The 15,743-nt window shown below is 37.6% G+C and overlaps 1 protein-coding gene across 2 annotated transcripts in view; it reads right to left on the minus strand.

Moving 5' to 3' along the window:
• CLCN5 (Cl-/H+ antiporter 5) overlaps positions 1-15,743 on the minus strand; it is a 174,595-nt gene that overhangs the window by 10,312 nt on the left and 148,540 nt on the right. For both annotated transcript variants that reach the window (XM_016218526.2, XM_016218527.2), the window contains 6 exons: positions 14,328-14,427; positions 10,605-10,792; positions 6,546-6,668; positions 5,478-5,684; positions 2,440-2,520; positions 1,673-2,215 (listed from right to left, as the gene is read on the minus strand). In XM_016218526.2, coding sequence (XP_016074012.1) covers positions 1,673-2,215; positions 2,440-2,520; positions 5,478-5,684; positions 6,546-6,668; positions 10,605-10,792; positions 14,328-14,427 — 1,242 coding nt within the window. The remainder of the gene's footprint in view (positions 1-1,672; positions 2,216-2,439; positions 2,521-5,477; positions 5,685-6,545; positions 6,669-10,604; positions 10,793-14,327; positions 14,428-15,743) is intronic.

The raw sequence follows: 15,743 nt of genomic DNA on the forward strand, positions 1-15,743 counted from the left end.
CATATAAAGGCTAGAGGATTGACCCTCTGCAAAGCAAACAGGCCAATGACAATGTAGCTATGCACTATGCTAGCAAGTGGCTGTAAAGATTTGTATAATACTACAGGGACTAAAGGTTCTCTGGGACGTGCAGGCAAGTACAGCTGCAAAGAAGCTTACCCTGTTTCGGGGTCCATCAGGCTAGAGCCTGAAATCTCCAGACCAACACAGAAATGGAGGCAGAAATTAAGCCTTTCCCAAAGAAAAAGGAAAATAGATGGAGTTTCTCATATATGCAGACATTTTTCCCAATTTTGAATTCTTATCAGCAACAATTATCCTTTATTGACTATCTACTATATTCTATTCTGGATGCTCTAAAGATAAGATTTCAGGAGGTAGGTGCTATTATTCTTAAATCACAAAGAATCTAAGATTCAGAGAGGTTAAGTAACTTACCCAAGGCCAAGATTTAGTAAATACTGGTGATGGGGTTTAAATGCAATGCTCATAACCACTTTCATGTATTGAATCTTAACCCATTGCTCACACAAAAATAATGGCAGATGAGATTTCAGTTTATTTTGTAAAAATACAATTAAATGATTTAAATCAGGTCGTGACTATGGTTCCGTGACTATCCAGAAAAGGAACCCTCATCTGTCTCCCACTCTTTTTTTTTTTTGACTCCTAGGATACTATAGTGAATTCTCAATTATCTGAGCTAAGACAGGGACATGATGACAAGAATAATAAAAGCAGAATAGCTTGTGTTTGATTTTTTTGAATACATTTGAATCTGGGTGGGTCTGATGGTCTGAAAATCTACTTTAAGTAAAAGAATGAAGCCACAGGTGAAAATTACTTGAGAAGCACTGCAAAACTTTCCAGGTTGTTGAGGAGGATGGACAATATGATCTCAGAGACTTCAGTACTCTAAACTGAATTGCTGTCTCTAATTCCCTGGTTTAAATCTCTACTTCCCTAGAGATAGTGGGGTGCTAAATAAAAGACACAAATAAAAACCAGGAGGGAGGAGGAAAATACCTTAACAGATTTTCTTTTCTGTTTTCTTCTAAAATATGGAAATAATGATGGGTACTAAAAGTAAAACGTGCTGACTTGATGTCTCCTTTTGACAGTTTAAAAATTAATTTAGGATCACCTATAAAGTTCTTGATAATTGGAGATTGATACTAAATGTAAAAAATATATATATTGGGCTAAACCATACGAAATTGCTATTTTAGTGGTCAAAATAATTGAATATTGGCCACTTTGGTTCATCCTAATATTTTTACTTTATCAATAAACTCTAAAGCCACCCTATAAGGACCAAAACTATGTTGGTCAGATTTTGTTTTAATACACAATGCACAGGAATAAATACCTCACCATACTTTCTGAGGGACAAAATTTTCAACTAAAAAGGAGACAACATTTCCACTTAAAATCTCAGCACTGAGGTTTGCATTTGGCCTAAGGCCAGGCTTGGGAAATTTTAGATAGAGGTACAATTTTCTAAGAAATTATGAGGGCATATAGGGGTAAAAAGGGCTTTTGGGGTTGAGGAATAACATTGTATGAAGTTGGAAGCACCACGTGAGCTATGAGGATTGTGTGATATATTAGCTTTGCCCTCCAAAACCACAGCCACACATACATCCACCAAGTACCAAAAGAATCTCCTCACCTTCATGCCAAAGGTGAATATAGTAATAACAATTTTCATTATGAGTGTCAAGGCCAGCTGCCACATGGCACTGTAGACTCCCGCACCAGCAGGTCTGTCAGGCAGTTCACCCCCCTTGCTTGTGTTGAAACGGTTCTCATAATCACAGAGCTTAGAGGAGTCGAGAAGACCACAGTCATTAAATAGTTCAGAAATGAGCTCACTTGTGCTCATTCGGGTGTATTCATTGGGGAAAGCCAGGATGGCAGTGATGGCTGTCACGACAAGTACCTCTACGACAGGATACTTGCCCAACTGGGTGGTCTTACGCTTCCGACACCAGGCAATGTTTGTGCGGATAAATAAAGCTCCCCACAGACCGCCAAATATGCCCAGCAGAATAAATGGTACAAGCTCAAAGAGATGCCATGGGGTGTGAAACTCCACGTAAAATAGAACCAGACGGCTGTTCCCAAATGGATTGATTGAGCGTAGAGTAAATGCTGCCACCAAGGCAGCAAAGAACGAACGCCACAGCGTTTTGAGGGGAAAATAGTAGCTGACCTATAAAAGAGAAAGGGAAAAAACAAACTCAGTCAATATGCAGAAACTGTTTCAGGTAAAAACTTGGTGCTGCAGGAATTAAAAACTGAGAATGAAACTGACCAGAAATCTCTGGTCACATGGTAAAGCACTGAGTTATGCAAAGCACTTTGGGACTGCCATGTACATAGATACTGGCTGGGATTTCCAACACAAAGGTGCTATAGACAGTTAAAAGCAGTTACCTCTTCTAGGCTGAATAATACTCCGCCAATAGGTGCCCCAAAGGCAACAGATACACCGGCTGCTGCTGCAGCCGACAAGACCTACAATCCAAAACTCAAAATTAGTGATAGAATAATGCCACTTTCCTACCATCAATCACAGTTTTAAAAGGAATCTTAGTTGCTAAACATTTTTTTAAAACTTTACATGCTCCATATGTAGTTTATCAAAAATGAAGTTCAATTTATACTTTGAGAGCAAACATTGTACACTGGATTTTGAGCACATATTTCAAATGCTTGAATAGATACAGGGTCTTTCCTTTGTGATTAATTTAGGCATGTGCTTTATTCCAAATTATGCCTCTATCCCCAATACTCACAATTCAGTAACTGAATTTGAGTCTGTAGACCTATTCACCACCTAAATGAAATACTTACAATGATGTGCTTACACAGCACTTTCTTTGTAAAGGGAATGGTTTTTAAATTAAATTTTAAGGAAGGCTCTAATGATACAAAACTAAAGTCACAGTTAGCTCACAGCTATTCAGGAACTGCAAATATTCATACAATAGATATCTAGATTTTCCTATACTATGTGCCCTACTCCATGTCTAGTGATCTATGGAAGCAGAAATAGGGAGGTAGGTAGAAGCAAGTTTGGGAATAGATTTTGAAGGGAAGAGAAGACCTAAGTATGTTTAGGTGTGGCAAGACAAAGGGCTAAGAGGGAGGGGGGAACATGGCAAACAATAATTAATGGCAGGATAAAGTCCTTTAATTAGATTCTGGTTGCTGTAGAGTGCTAATATGATTTGGGGTAGTAAGGAAGTATTTCAAAGAGAAAATTGAAAAAAATTAAGAGGGTTTTTTTGTGGATGTGTTTTCACTTATTTTTGTATTGTTGACAGTACCACAGATATCCCCCATTTTACCTCCCTTAACCCCTTTCACCCAGTCCTTGCCCCGCCCTAGGCCTTCACCACATGATTGTCTGTGTCCATGGGTTATATATATATGCATATATGTTCTTTGGTTAATCTCCTCCCACCCCCTCCCACCTCCCTCCCCTGAGTTTTTCAATAATAAAATGGTTCTTGGCAAAATAAGTAGGTAGGTTTCTCTGGGAGTATAGGATGGCCAAGGAAAATGAAGGGGAGGAAAGAGTGAGGTCTCCAGTGCTAGCTGGGGAGGACTTCAAAATGTATGGCTATAACGGCTTTCATCTGAGAAGAATGACAGTAAACATGGAACTTGAGAAAGGGGATTTTAGTGATTATTTAGGATGAATTATGTGGGAGAAGAAAAGAGGTGGCTTGTTTGCTATAATTATGTTGTTGAGTGGAGCCTGTCTATGCCTTTACTTCTTAAATCTTTATTTTATTCACCCATCTGCCCACTTTGACGAGCCCCTGTGTCACAAAAGGGTTGCTGCCAATCAACTGTAAAAAATAACTGGAAAGTCTAAATAAGCAATAGGAAGTCAACTAAAGATTCAAATATTAATGAGTCTAGTTAGAGAAATATATGACATCTGTGCAGAGAAACTGCCCTCTTATTTTATAAGAAATTATTTGAACAAAAAAATGCCAATTTTATGGAATGAAACTAATAAGCAATCTACAGTTTCAAAGTCACCTCTACCCATGCAAAACTCAGCAGCAATCAACATTTCACTCTTGCCAGTTCAAATGTTTTTTCAACTCTTTTGCTTGTGTTATACAATATTTCCATATAACAACCTCACCAACTTAATACTACCTTTATATCCCTCTACCATTTGACAGGTAACTAAACAATCTATTCCGATTTCTCTCTCTTTCTCTTTCTCTCATTAGCCTTCCTCTCCTGCCAGGAACTTTCCCCCTTGAACTGTCAAAATATAGTCCATATTTGAAGTTTCAACATCTTTGAGTTTCCTTCTAGGTCTTAAATTTTGCTTTGTTTTCCAAATAAACCACTAGGTTCAAATTTTGTGAAAAACCCTTTCTGATAGAATGGCCTTGGTCTTGACCCATTCCATATGTGATTTCTTTGTAATTCAAGAAAAATAAAGCAAGAACCATTATTTTCTTAAATCTATAATTATAACAGAACAAAAGTAAAGAATGGCTTGGAACATTTTTTTTAAATGTTCTCCCTCCTCAAAATCCTAAACATAAGAACTCCTACAGAGATGCTGTGGTGGAACTAATTTAGCCGGGTTGAGACAGAAGGCAGAGGAAGATCCAAGACACAGAACTGAATCCCATTTGGTGTTAGGTAGAAATAAAACATGAAGAGTCTGGCATCTGAAACACATGCTGAGTTTGTATTTTTTCACAGGAATAGACAACTTCTTTTAAAAATCTTCTATTGTTTTGTAACTTATTTTATAATAGAAACAGCACACACTTGTATAAAATTATATATAATAAAAAGAGTTTAAGACTTTACTTTGCCTTTACTATCACCTTACTTTCTCATTCACCAAAGGTAGACTTTTTTTTTAACAGTTTGGGGTAAACCCACTTTCCAGACATTTTCTTTCTAGGTGCACATACACACACCTTTTAAAAACGTTAATTAAATTATACTATACACATTATTCTGAAATTGGTTTCTCAAACCTAATAGTGTTTTCTAGCCATACTTCCATGTCAGTACATAAAAGGCTATTTCAGTCTTTTTAACAGTTGCATAGTATTCTACAGTACAGACAAGATTATTCATTCAATCAGTCCCCCGTTGATGCATATTGTGATTGTTTCAGTTTTCACTGTGTTGACAAATGCTGCACTAACTAACTATCCCTATACATCTTTGGGCACACACATGCTAGGATGTCTATAGAATAAATTCTTAGAAGTGGAACTTCTGGGTCAAAGGGCATTTGCATTAACATTGGTAGAACCCTCAAATTTTCATCCCTAAGAATTACCATTTATGTTTTCACCAAAAGGGGAGAGAGAGAGACAGAGAGACAGAGAGAGAGACAGAGAGAGAGAGAGAGAGAGAGAGAGAGAGAGAGAGAGAGAAGGAGAGAGAGAGAGACTGTTAAGGTCCTTTGTTATTACCTCTCTGCGTTTGGCTTCATTCTTCCTGTATTTGTTGAAGCAATGGCACAGGATGTTCCCACAGCAGCAAGCCACGTGCACTAGGGGGCCCTCTTTGCCCAGGCTCAAGCCGGAAGACACTGCCAGCACCAATGTGATGGTTTTGATAATCAGGGTCCATTTACCCAAATAGCCCCTAATAATAAAACCACTCAAGATAGTTTTTATCTGTAGGTCAAACACAGAGAAAACGGATAATAGACTAAGCAAGTAAACCAGGCTAAGAAGCAATAATCTGGATCTCATTATAGAAACTATACCTTTTGAACAAGTGACATATAAATGCTTGACCTACAGTAACCCCAGTTTGGGAGGGAGCCCAGGAGCCCAAGAAAGTGTGAACTGTTTTTTAAGTTTTCATGTTTCTTGTTTCTTTTTCCTCTTTTGACCATGAGATAGCTGGGCAAGGGAGTATTGTAAGTATGAGAGTGTGTGTATATGGAGAAGGGGAGGTGGAAAGGGAAGGTATTTTCCTTATAGACTAATATAGCCTTGATTCTCCACCAGAAAAATTTGTAACTATAACTTGATGAGGAAACAGAGAGGTAAGGTCATCTGGGTAGCCTTAAATCTCAGTGGTTTCCATCACTGTCAAGCAATCTAAACCAAAAATAGTTAGAAATGGGGTTTTAATCACCCTTTTTCTAGCCCAATTTCAGATTGTAGAAAATATAGCCAAAGAGTTTTATTTCTTATGCTCTAACAAAGTTGACAATACCACTACATTTTCAGACCAGAATCTTGAGATCTACCCTGGGAGCTTCTTGGGTGGCAGTGGGGGAGTGTCTTCAGGGCCTGGCTCATCAGGGACCCACAGGAGGCTAGGAACCAACTCCTTTTAATGTCAAGGTAGCCCAGGCTGAGAGGAAACATAGGTCAGACATAGGGCTCTAGAGAGGCCCTAGATTGCCTCAGGATCTGATCCTGTTTAATATTCATATTGTGGTATGTACTGGAATACATATTAAAGGGTTTTAACCAAAAAGGATTCATTATTGTTACCATTTATAAGCCATTTTAGAAACTCACCTCAGGGATTCCGGAGCCACAGGCATAAGGTGCAAACACCTTGACAAGAGATACGGCAAGGAAGGCAAAAAGGAGAGCCCAGAGGACATACATGAAATAATTCACTATGTAGGCAAAGGCTCCCTGGAACAGGAAAAAAAAAGAAAAGAAGCTTTTTAAAGCTCAGACAGCCTCAGTAAGGAATGCAGCTCTTCTGAGTAATACAGGTTTTCAGGAAAGGTGAGAAAGAAAAAGACCAATATTAAATCACTCAAGATGTTCCTTCCCCGATTAGCAAAGCAACTACTGAAACACTGTCAGCCCATTTGCTACTGAAAATGAAGGGCTTTGCTACACCCAAAGGAAACTGACAATGGCTTCTAAGGATAGACAAGAACAAGAGCAAACAAACCCCTGAAGCAAATTCACTTGCTATATGAGTGGTTTGATAGGTTTTGTAATCAACTATACAGTTGACCCTTAAACAATGCTGAGAGGGATGCTGATCCCTGAGCAGCTGAAAATTCCCAAATAACTTTTTTTAAAATTTTCAACTACAGTTTACATTCAATATTATTTTGTATTAGTTTCAGGTATATAGCATAGTGGTTACACAATCATATACTTTACAAAGTGATCCCCTGATATTTCAATTACCCACCTGGCCCCATACATAATTATTACAATATTATTGAATATATTCTCTATGCTGTAATTTCCATCCTTCTGACTATTCTGTAACTACCAATTTGTACTTCTTAATCCTTTCAATGTTTTCACCCATCCCCATAACCGCTCTGGCAACCATCAGTCTGTTCTCTGTATCTGTGAGTCTATTTTCTATTTTGTTTATTTTGTTCTTTAGATTCCCCAAAAACTTAACTAAAGTTGGCCCTTGGCATCCACAGACTCAACCAAGAGCAGATCAAAATTTATCTTTGATCTGAAGTTAAGAAACCACAGGTAGTAATATGAAAATACTGTGTTCCATCTGTGGTTGGTTGAATCCATGTTGGTTGAATCCACAAAGGAGAATACAAAGGGCCGATTATATTTAGGATTGAAAAAAATCTGTGTATAGCGGACCTGCACAGTTCAAACCCATGTTGTTCAAGGGTCAACTGTATATGATACTATTAACAGCCCTTTTATTGGATGGCTGAACCTTGGCCACACATTTGAAGTGAAGGTTGGCTCTAGGGTTTCATTAAATTCACCTTTGGCTACCTGCCTTGGAGTTAAATTCCCATAGGAGGTTATAGTGTCTAAAATTCTTGGGTGTTTTTCTTAAAATACACAATTATGTTCTGTAGAAAACAATCACAACTTTGAGAGAATTTTGCTACCACAGATTTAGCAACAAGTTTATGCAGTAGAAAGTTCCAGGTTCTGACAACGAAAGAAAACCAGTGAAATGCCAGATGTCCCAAAGAATAAAATGGCAATAGGAATTTTTTAAATGGAGAAAATAGAATGGAGATAATATACTTTTGAGACTACCCCTATGATAACAAAGTCTCAGAGGAAAAAATCTAATTTTAACCACCAATAAGGATTCACCAACATTAAAGGGCTTGCAAATAGTTATGTCTTACCAACAAACAAACAAACACCAATCTATTTTGAATATTAGATTATGCTTGCTGATAGAAATATTAGAACTTGAAACCCATTCGAATTACATGAGACACAAAACTCAATGAACTTTTGACTTTTTAAAACATAAAACACTATTAAAATAATTTGCTGACCTAGACAAAGAAAACCAAAATGTCCAGGTTTTTTCTGAGTTATAACTTTGACTCAGGTTTTCCATTATCTTACTCCCTCAGAGAAACAGATAATTGCTCTCTCTTTGCCTTTGGAATGTAGCTCAGGAAGAATACTCCAGATATTGGAAACAAAGGGGGAAAAGGAGTGAAAGGGAACATAGCTGAAACTGGCTAGAGGCAGAGACCAGGAGGCCAAGTTCTTGGCAGGAGAACTCTTCTTAAAACCCAGAAGACTCTTTCCTCTGGCAAGGATTTTGTTCATAAAAAGGAGAGCCAGAGAAATTTGTCACTTGACAAATCTCAAGCTCTAGTTTGAAAGTTATGGTTGGAACACTTACACACACAGCTATAAAGGGGAAGCAGAGAGGAGCCTTGTGGTGATGCAACAATAGTTCTATATCTTGATTGTGGTAGTGGTTACACAAATCTGTACATGTAATAAAATTTCATGGACCTATACACACACACACACATCTATGCATGTAAAACAGGCGAAATAAGGTCTGTGGATTGTACCATTGTCAATTCCTTGTTTTGCTATTGTGCTATAGTTATATAAGATGTTAGCATTGGGGCAGGTTGAGTGAATGGTAGGGGAGACCTCCCTGTACACTGTTTTCCAACTTCCTGTGAATCTATAATTACTTTAAAAATAAAATATTTTTAAAAAGCAAGGGAATCACACATGCAAAAGACACACACACACACACACAGACTCACCCTAAGTTCCAGGGCTTCTCAAATTTTTCTACCCAAGTACTCCTAATCTAGGAGAGTAAATAGAAACATCAGGGTAGGAGATGGGGGTACCCAGGAGCAGAAATGGAAGAGATTATGTTTTATCTTAACAAACATGGGGATTTTGCATTTCTTTTTAATGATTCTTTACATTTAATTTTTGAGAAAAAAATGTTCCAAATATTTAGGAAAAACTGATATTCTGGGAAGGCACATAGCATTTACCCTGTGGTTTCACCTACCTTGTGGCATGCTGACCCCAGTTTGAGAAGCACAGACTTAAACCCCCTCATACACATAGTACATATGTATTGAACACTTTCCCCGAACCAAAATATGCACAGTCAAATATGTACATAAACACTGTTATTTCTGACTTTATTATTTTCCTACCCTTCTTTTCCCTTGACTGATTCTGTGTGTGTGTATGCTTGTGTGCTTGTGTGTGCGCACCCTTTCAAATGTGGACCAAAGTAGGTGTTAAAATAAATTTTAAAAGTACAAACAGCCCAGCCAGTGTGGGTCAGCGGTTGAGTGTCCACCTATGAACCAGGAGGTCACAGTTTGATTCCCGGTCAGGGCACATGCCTGGGGTTGCAGGCTCGATCCCCAGTGCAGGGCATGCAGGAGGCAGCTGATCAATGACTCTCATCATTGATGTTTCTCTCTCTCTCTCCTTCTCTCTTCCTCTCTCTGAAAACAACAAAAATATTTTTAAATAAATAAATAAATATACAAACATACATCCTAGTCTTATTTCCCTCACTTCACCAACACAGTGGATGAGTAGTGAGTTGAAATGATACCTGTTTTAGTTGGTAGAAGTCAGAGTGGAATTAGAGATTAAGAGTTGCTTCATTCTGTTTTATTTTGTGTTTTTGCTTTTAGTAGGAAAGATCTAACTTACAACCAACTGGTAAGGAACTGCAAAACAAAGTTAATTATGCATTGAAAAATATAGGCCAGCAGACAAGGACAAATAAAACTACTGATTTAATCTTAAAATGGGAATGGAGCAATTTTATTCCTGGGTTTCTGTTGTTTTGATATGGAATGTATCATAATTTTTTTTCATATTCAGAACATAGGTTTTTACTTATAATGATACAGGGTGTCATTAGAGCATTTTGAGCAATTTAAAAAATCATAATTTTTTAAATGTTCTAATGTAATGCTCAGGGGAAAATTACTTTTGGAATCTATACAATAAACATATTTTTAACTCACTCAATCCTTTGTTAGAAATTGTAGCTTACTCTAGCATTTCTACTGAAATTATTAAAGAAAGATAGATTCAGTCGCACGGTATACTAAAACTAAGAAAAAACACCACGTTTGTTTAAAACAAGCAAAAATGTTGTCATTGTGTAAGCATCAAACAATTCTACATGCCGGAAGAGATGGGAATTGGGCTGCACTTAAATCACAGAAAAAGGCAGCTGTCACTGGTTACCCTTTTCATGAAAAGGAAAACAAGGGGAGAGTCCACAATTGCCATGAGCACAGTGTAAGAAATGAAGGAAATGTAAGAATAAAAGTCAGTGGTTCCCAAATCTTCACTACATGTTACCTCATCTGTGCTGATGAGAAGCTGGGACCAGCTATTCCACTTTGGGCATTTGTCTTTGTCTTCAAAGGTGACATGGTCAGAGTCCCAGCAACAGTGTTCATGGTTAAACCACAATCCTTCTGTGCATATACCTTCTTTTAAGTCTGTCATCCAATGAGCAGAGATGTCTATCAAGCCAGCTAAGGAACCTGATTTGAGGGGAGGGGAAAAAGGGCGAAAATTGTTAGAGAAAAGGAGGGGAAAGGGATAAAAATAATGGACAAGTATATACTTTTTCCCATTCCATCTGCAGCTTCTTTCTGATTGCTTGATTTTTACCTATTACCTCTAATAGATGTCATCTATTATTAAATGCCTGTTCATGAGGGGAAAACAAAATAAAACATTAAATACTGTGTATGTAGAATTTCTATATAGGGAAAACTTAAGGGAGAGCAAAGTGGTTGGGTGGGAACAAGGAGTGAATAGATTTGACCTTTAGCTGATTTACGTAGAAAGATTCGGCTTTGACTTAGAGTCGATGAATACTGACCTATAAAGACAGTCAAGTTTATTAAAGATTATTTTATTCTCACTATATAAGGAAGATTGAGAAAACTTGCATTGACCATATTGAAGAATATGATATGATACCTTATTTGAGATGGTTTGGGGAGGGGAGCTGATGAACACAATGGGGTGAAGGGCTCAGTCTTGTGATTTTGTTCCATGGACAAGGCAATTTGAACAATGGCAGGAAGGCATTCTAGGCTAAGGGAGCTGAATTTATAAAAGCACTTGCCTGGCCGGGTGTGGCTCAGCAGCTGAGCGTCGACCTAGGATCCAGGGGATCGGGGTTCGATTCCCGGTCAGGGCACATGCCCTGGTTACGGGCTCGATCAATGACTCTCTCATCATTGATGTTTCTATCTCTCTCTCCCTCTCCTTTCCTCTCTCTGAAATCAATAAAGATATATATAAAAAATAAATAAATAAAGTGACCGTCTCCTTTAAAAAAAATAAAAAAATAAAAGCACAGACTGTGATGCACATGGAAGGTTATATGAAGCTGTGGATATGTTGAAGCCTCCTGAGCCTAGGACATAAATACTCTGAAGTTTTCTTAGTGAGAAGAGCAAACAATATTATATACATAACATTCATCAAAGAAAAGTATAAGAAAGTAAATGATAAATGGGGACTTAGGCACTTTGGCTAATAGACTGATAGGGTTAAGATAATTATAGTACTTTCAGTTCTGGCCTTCTCATCACTTCTGTCATCCGTACGAAGAAATTCTGGCATAAAGAAATTAAATGGTCTAGAATAGTGCTTTAGGGAAATAGGAAAGACATCATAAAATTCACAGCCCCTGAATCCCCAGACTGTTCCTGCATTCAGACACACTGCTTCCATTGTAGCTCTCTAATGCTTAAAAACAAAATACCCTGTGTGTATGAGGGAAAGAAAAATATTCACTGACCACCTAGTGACAAGAAATACATTAAAAGTTTGTGGATATTATGTTCACATTCCAACAGGCCATGTCATGTGTATGTTTTGGTAGGCACTAAAAGTGTTAACACAAGTTATTTACATACTTGAATAACCTAGTCAAATCTAACACAGTTTGATACCTACTCTTGGCTACTCTAGTCCCCACCTTCTCTTCCTTCCTACTCTTATTTCACTTATTGCCTGGATTCCGAAAGTTAACATGATGTTATAGAGTTTGGCTTGTTCTCTAATTGTTTCATACATGCATGTCTTCTCCTATCTAACACAGGTACCCTCTATGCTATCTTCCCTTCTACTTCTTTTTTTCCCAATTGGCTCCTTCTTCCCTTGTTACAAATTTCATCAGGTTTCCCCTACTCTGAAGAATAAAATGCTTCCCCTTGTCCTTGTTACCACTTCAAGCTTTTGTCCCTCCTCTACTTCTAATGAACACCAAATATCTCTAAAATTTCCATACTGCTTGCCTCCCCTTGAGCTCTGGCCCCTAATATTTGCCTGAGATGGTTTTTCAAGGTCATTGTTATTCTTCTAACTGCTAAACTATATAATCTTTTCTCAGCCCTCTTCCTTCTCTTCAGCATCTCTGCAATACTTGGGACTACAGACCACTCAGTATATCGTTAGCCAGCTCTAAACTGGTCAGACCATGTTCTCTCTCCTGCACAAGGCAGAAGAGGCACCATTAACACCCTAGACCACAAGTTGACAAACTATGGTCCAAGGGTCAAATCTGCCTCTGTGTTTGCAAATGAAGTTTTTCTTGGTCACAGCCCTACTCATTTGTTTACCTAATGTCTGTTTTCATGCTACAGAAACCATTTGGCCCACAAATCCTAAAATATTTACTATCTGGTCGTTTAGAGAAAACATTTGCTGACCCCTGTCCTCGATCATCTTCAAAAAGCCAGCTATGGATAAGCCATTCCTCATTGCAGCAATAATCTTACACTCCATGGCTTATTAATTATCTCTAGATAACAGCAGCTGAAGCACCATTAACAACTAGGCACTATGTTGAGTGTTATATGTCTTCTATCTCATTTAATCTTCACAACAAATGTGCAATAATAGGTACTCATTATCTCTACTTTATAGATCAGTAAATTATAGCTGAAACTTGTCAAAAGTCATAAAACTAGAATGTAGTAGGGTTTGGGTTCAAATCCAGGCAGCCACAAACTAGAGACTATGCTGTTAATTGCTATCTCATCTCATCCACCTCCAGGTTTCCCACCAAACTTCTATTTTAGCTTAATATTCCAGATCTTCTTACACCCATCTTTTAATCCCATAACGCTACAACTCTTAGCATCTCTGCTAGGTATTCTTGGCTTTCTGCTTTCTCCATGGGAGGGAAAGCCTGCTTGAGAACTTGCTTTAAAGCTGTATTTACATGCCCGGCCGGGTGTGGCTCAGCGGTTGAGCATCAACCTATGATCCAGGAGATTGTGGTTCAATTCCCCGTCAGGGCATGTGCCGGGGTTGAGGGCTCAATCCCCAGTGGGGGTGTGCAGGAGGCAGCCAATCTATGACTCTCTCATCATTGACGTTTATCTCTCTCTCTCTCTCCCTTCCCCTCTCTGAAATCAATAAAGATATATATATGTATATTTTAAAAAGCTGTATTTATATAGCAAGTGTAATATTCCAAGTTAGATCATATATTATTTGCAGCGGCTTGAGAGGTTGATGGAGATGATACGGAAAGGTGGTAGCAGCCTACTCCTCAGCCATCATGAAAGAATGAGACAGTAAACTCCTTCAGGATATGAGCCATATCTTAAATGCTTTTCTTTATCCCTAGTTGAGAGAATAGATGCTTAAGAAATAGCTACAAAAATGTCTCAGGAAGTCCTCTTCTACATCTCTCCTAAACCCCATGTAGTATGTGTTTTAAAAAAACCTGACTGCTTTCAATAGAAGGGCTCTTCATTAAGACAAGCACTGAAAGGAAGTGCTAACAGCACCTTAAAATGAATATATCATTTTATGGCATACAAATGCATTTAAATGTAATTCCTCATTTAACATCATTTATTTACAGAAGGAGATGCAGGTATTAGCATCCCTTTACTCTGGAGACATGAATTTCCAAAAGGTCCATCACCAATTTATTTCATGTAAGAAAATCATAAAGCACAGCACTCAACTCAGGTCATGACTTAGGGGAGGGGCATACCATAATTTGGGGAGATTTGTTTAGAAAACTAACAGAGTTTACCATACCTGATAAAAGCCCAATAAGTAGCATCAATAACCAGCCAGAAAAAGCATCACTCACACTGTGAATTAAGGCCCATGTTGACTCTTTGCTTTTATTGGTAATCTAAGAAGAAATGAGAAAACATTAGTACATTCAACACACGCCATTGCTTTTTCACCTCCAAATGAGCAACACAGTAAAGAAACACAAAGACAAATATACTTATTGGGAATAGAGACCAATTTGTAGTTACTTATTAAATAATCTTTGGCTGACCCAACGTAACCAAGAACTTAGAGATTTATTGAAGCTTGACTGCTGATCCCCACCTTCATCTACAATATTACAATGCCTGCAAGTATCTTATTCAAGCCTTCCCCATTCAGCTACTGATTTCTTAAAGCATCAATCTGTTTTGCTTACTGAAGTGATCTCTTTCTGCCCTAGACATCAGATATTTTAAGGATGGTCTCCTGACTCACAGCAAATAGTTTGATTGTTTTTCAAAGAACAAACAAACATAAGCTTATTTGAGTGGTGAAAGTACAATTTGAGGTGTACTGTCCAGAGCTGTGCTTCAGGTTAGGCAAATTTCAAGACTTGATCCCACAAACCCCTAATTGTACATTGATCATAGATACTAAATGATATTAGGAATGCATCTCTTTATTTTCAAAAATGTACTGGGAATATCTGAGGCTATCAACAGGTACAGAAAGTTTTACCTTTTAGGTCCTAGTCTTGTCAGTTTAACCCTTCAGTGCCCACATTTCAAAACCAAGAATTCTGACAGCATTGTCATTGGTATTTCCCCTTCTCGTATCTCTATTTCTTTTCTTTGAAATTATGACTTAGACACTCCATTTTTATCTATAGCAACATCACAAATAACTATAATAAATTATTGTAAAAAAATTTTAAAGCAGTTAAAGTTTTCATTTTGACCTATAACTTCAAGTTTCCAGTTCAGTGGTGAAAGTAGATGAGGTAACATTTTTCCCTGTGATAGTGTTTCCATTCTGAGGATGAACAGTCAGTGCTAAAAAGTCTCCTTTGAACATTTGATAAACATATTTTAATTGATTTTGAATTACTATTAATTGGCATAATTTGTATCCGATACAACCATTTTAATATAATGGGGAATATGCCCTTGTCATATCACAGGTGAATTTTGCATAACATTGAATATGCAACTGATGACAAACTGAACTCTGAATTACAGAGAGCAGAAATTCAAAAGCCATACAATTTCAAATTTTAAAACCTGCCTGATGAATTGATAAAATAAATAGAATATGTTTGTGTTCCCAAATATCAGAAACCTTTGAAAAACAGAATGTTTTGTAGAGATCACCTTTTTAAGTTAGGATAAGAAAACTCAGTGGGATTATCACAAATCCAAGCATTACAAAGGAATTTCTCAAAACCTGTACCTG

The sequence above is a fragment of the Miniopterus natalensis genome, chromosome X (genome assembly GCF_054644295.1).
Source record: "Miniopterus natalensis isolate mMinNat1 chromosome X, mMinNat1.hap1, whole genome shotgun sequence".
Taxonomy (NCBI): Eukaryota; Metazoa; Chordata; class Mammalia; order Chiroptera; family Miniopteridae; genus Miniopterus; species Miniopterus natalensis.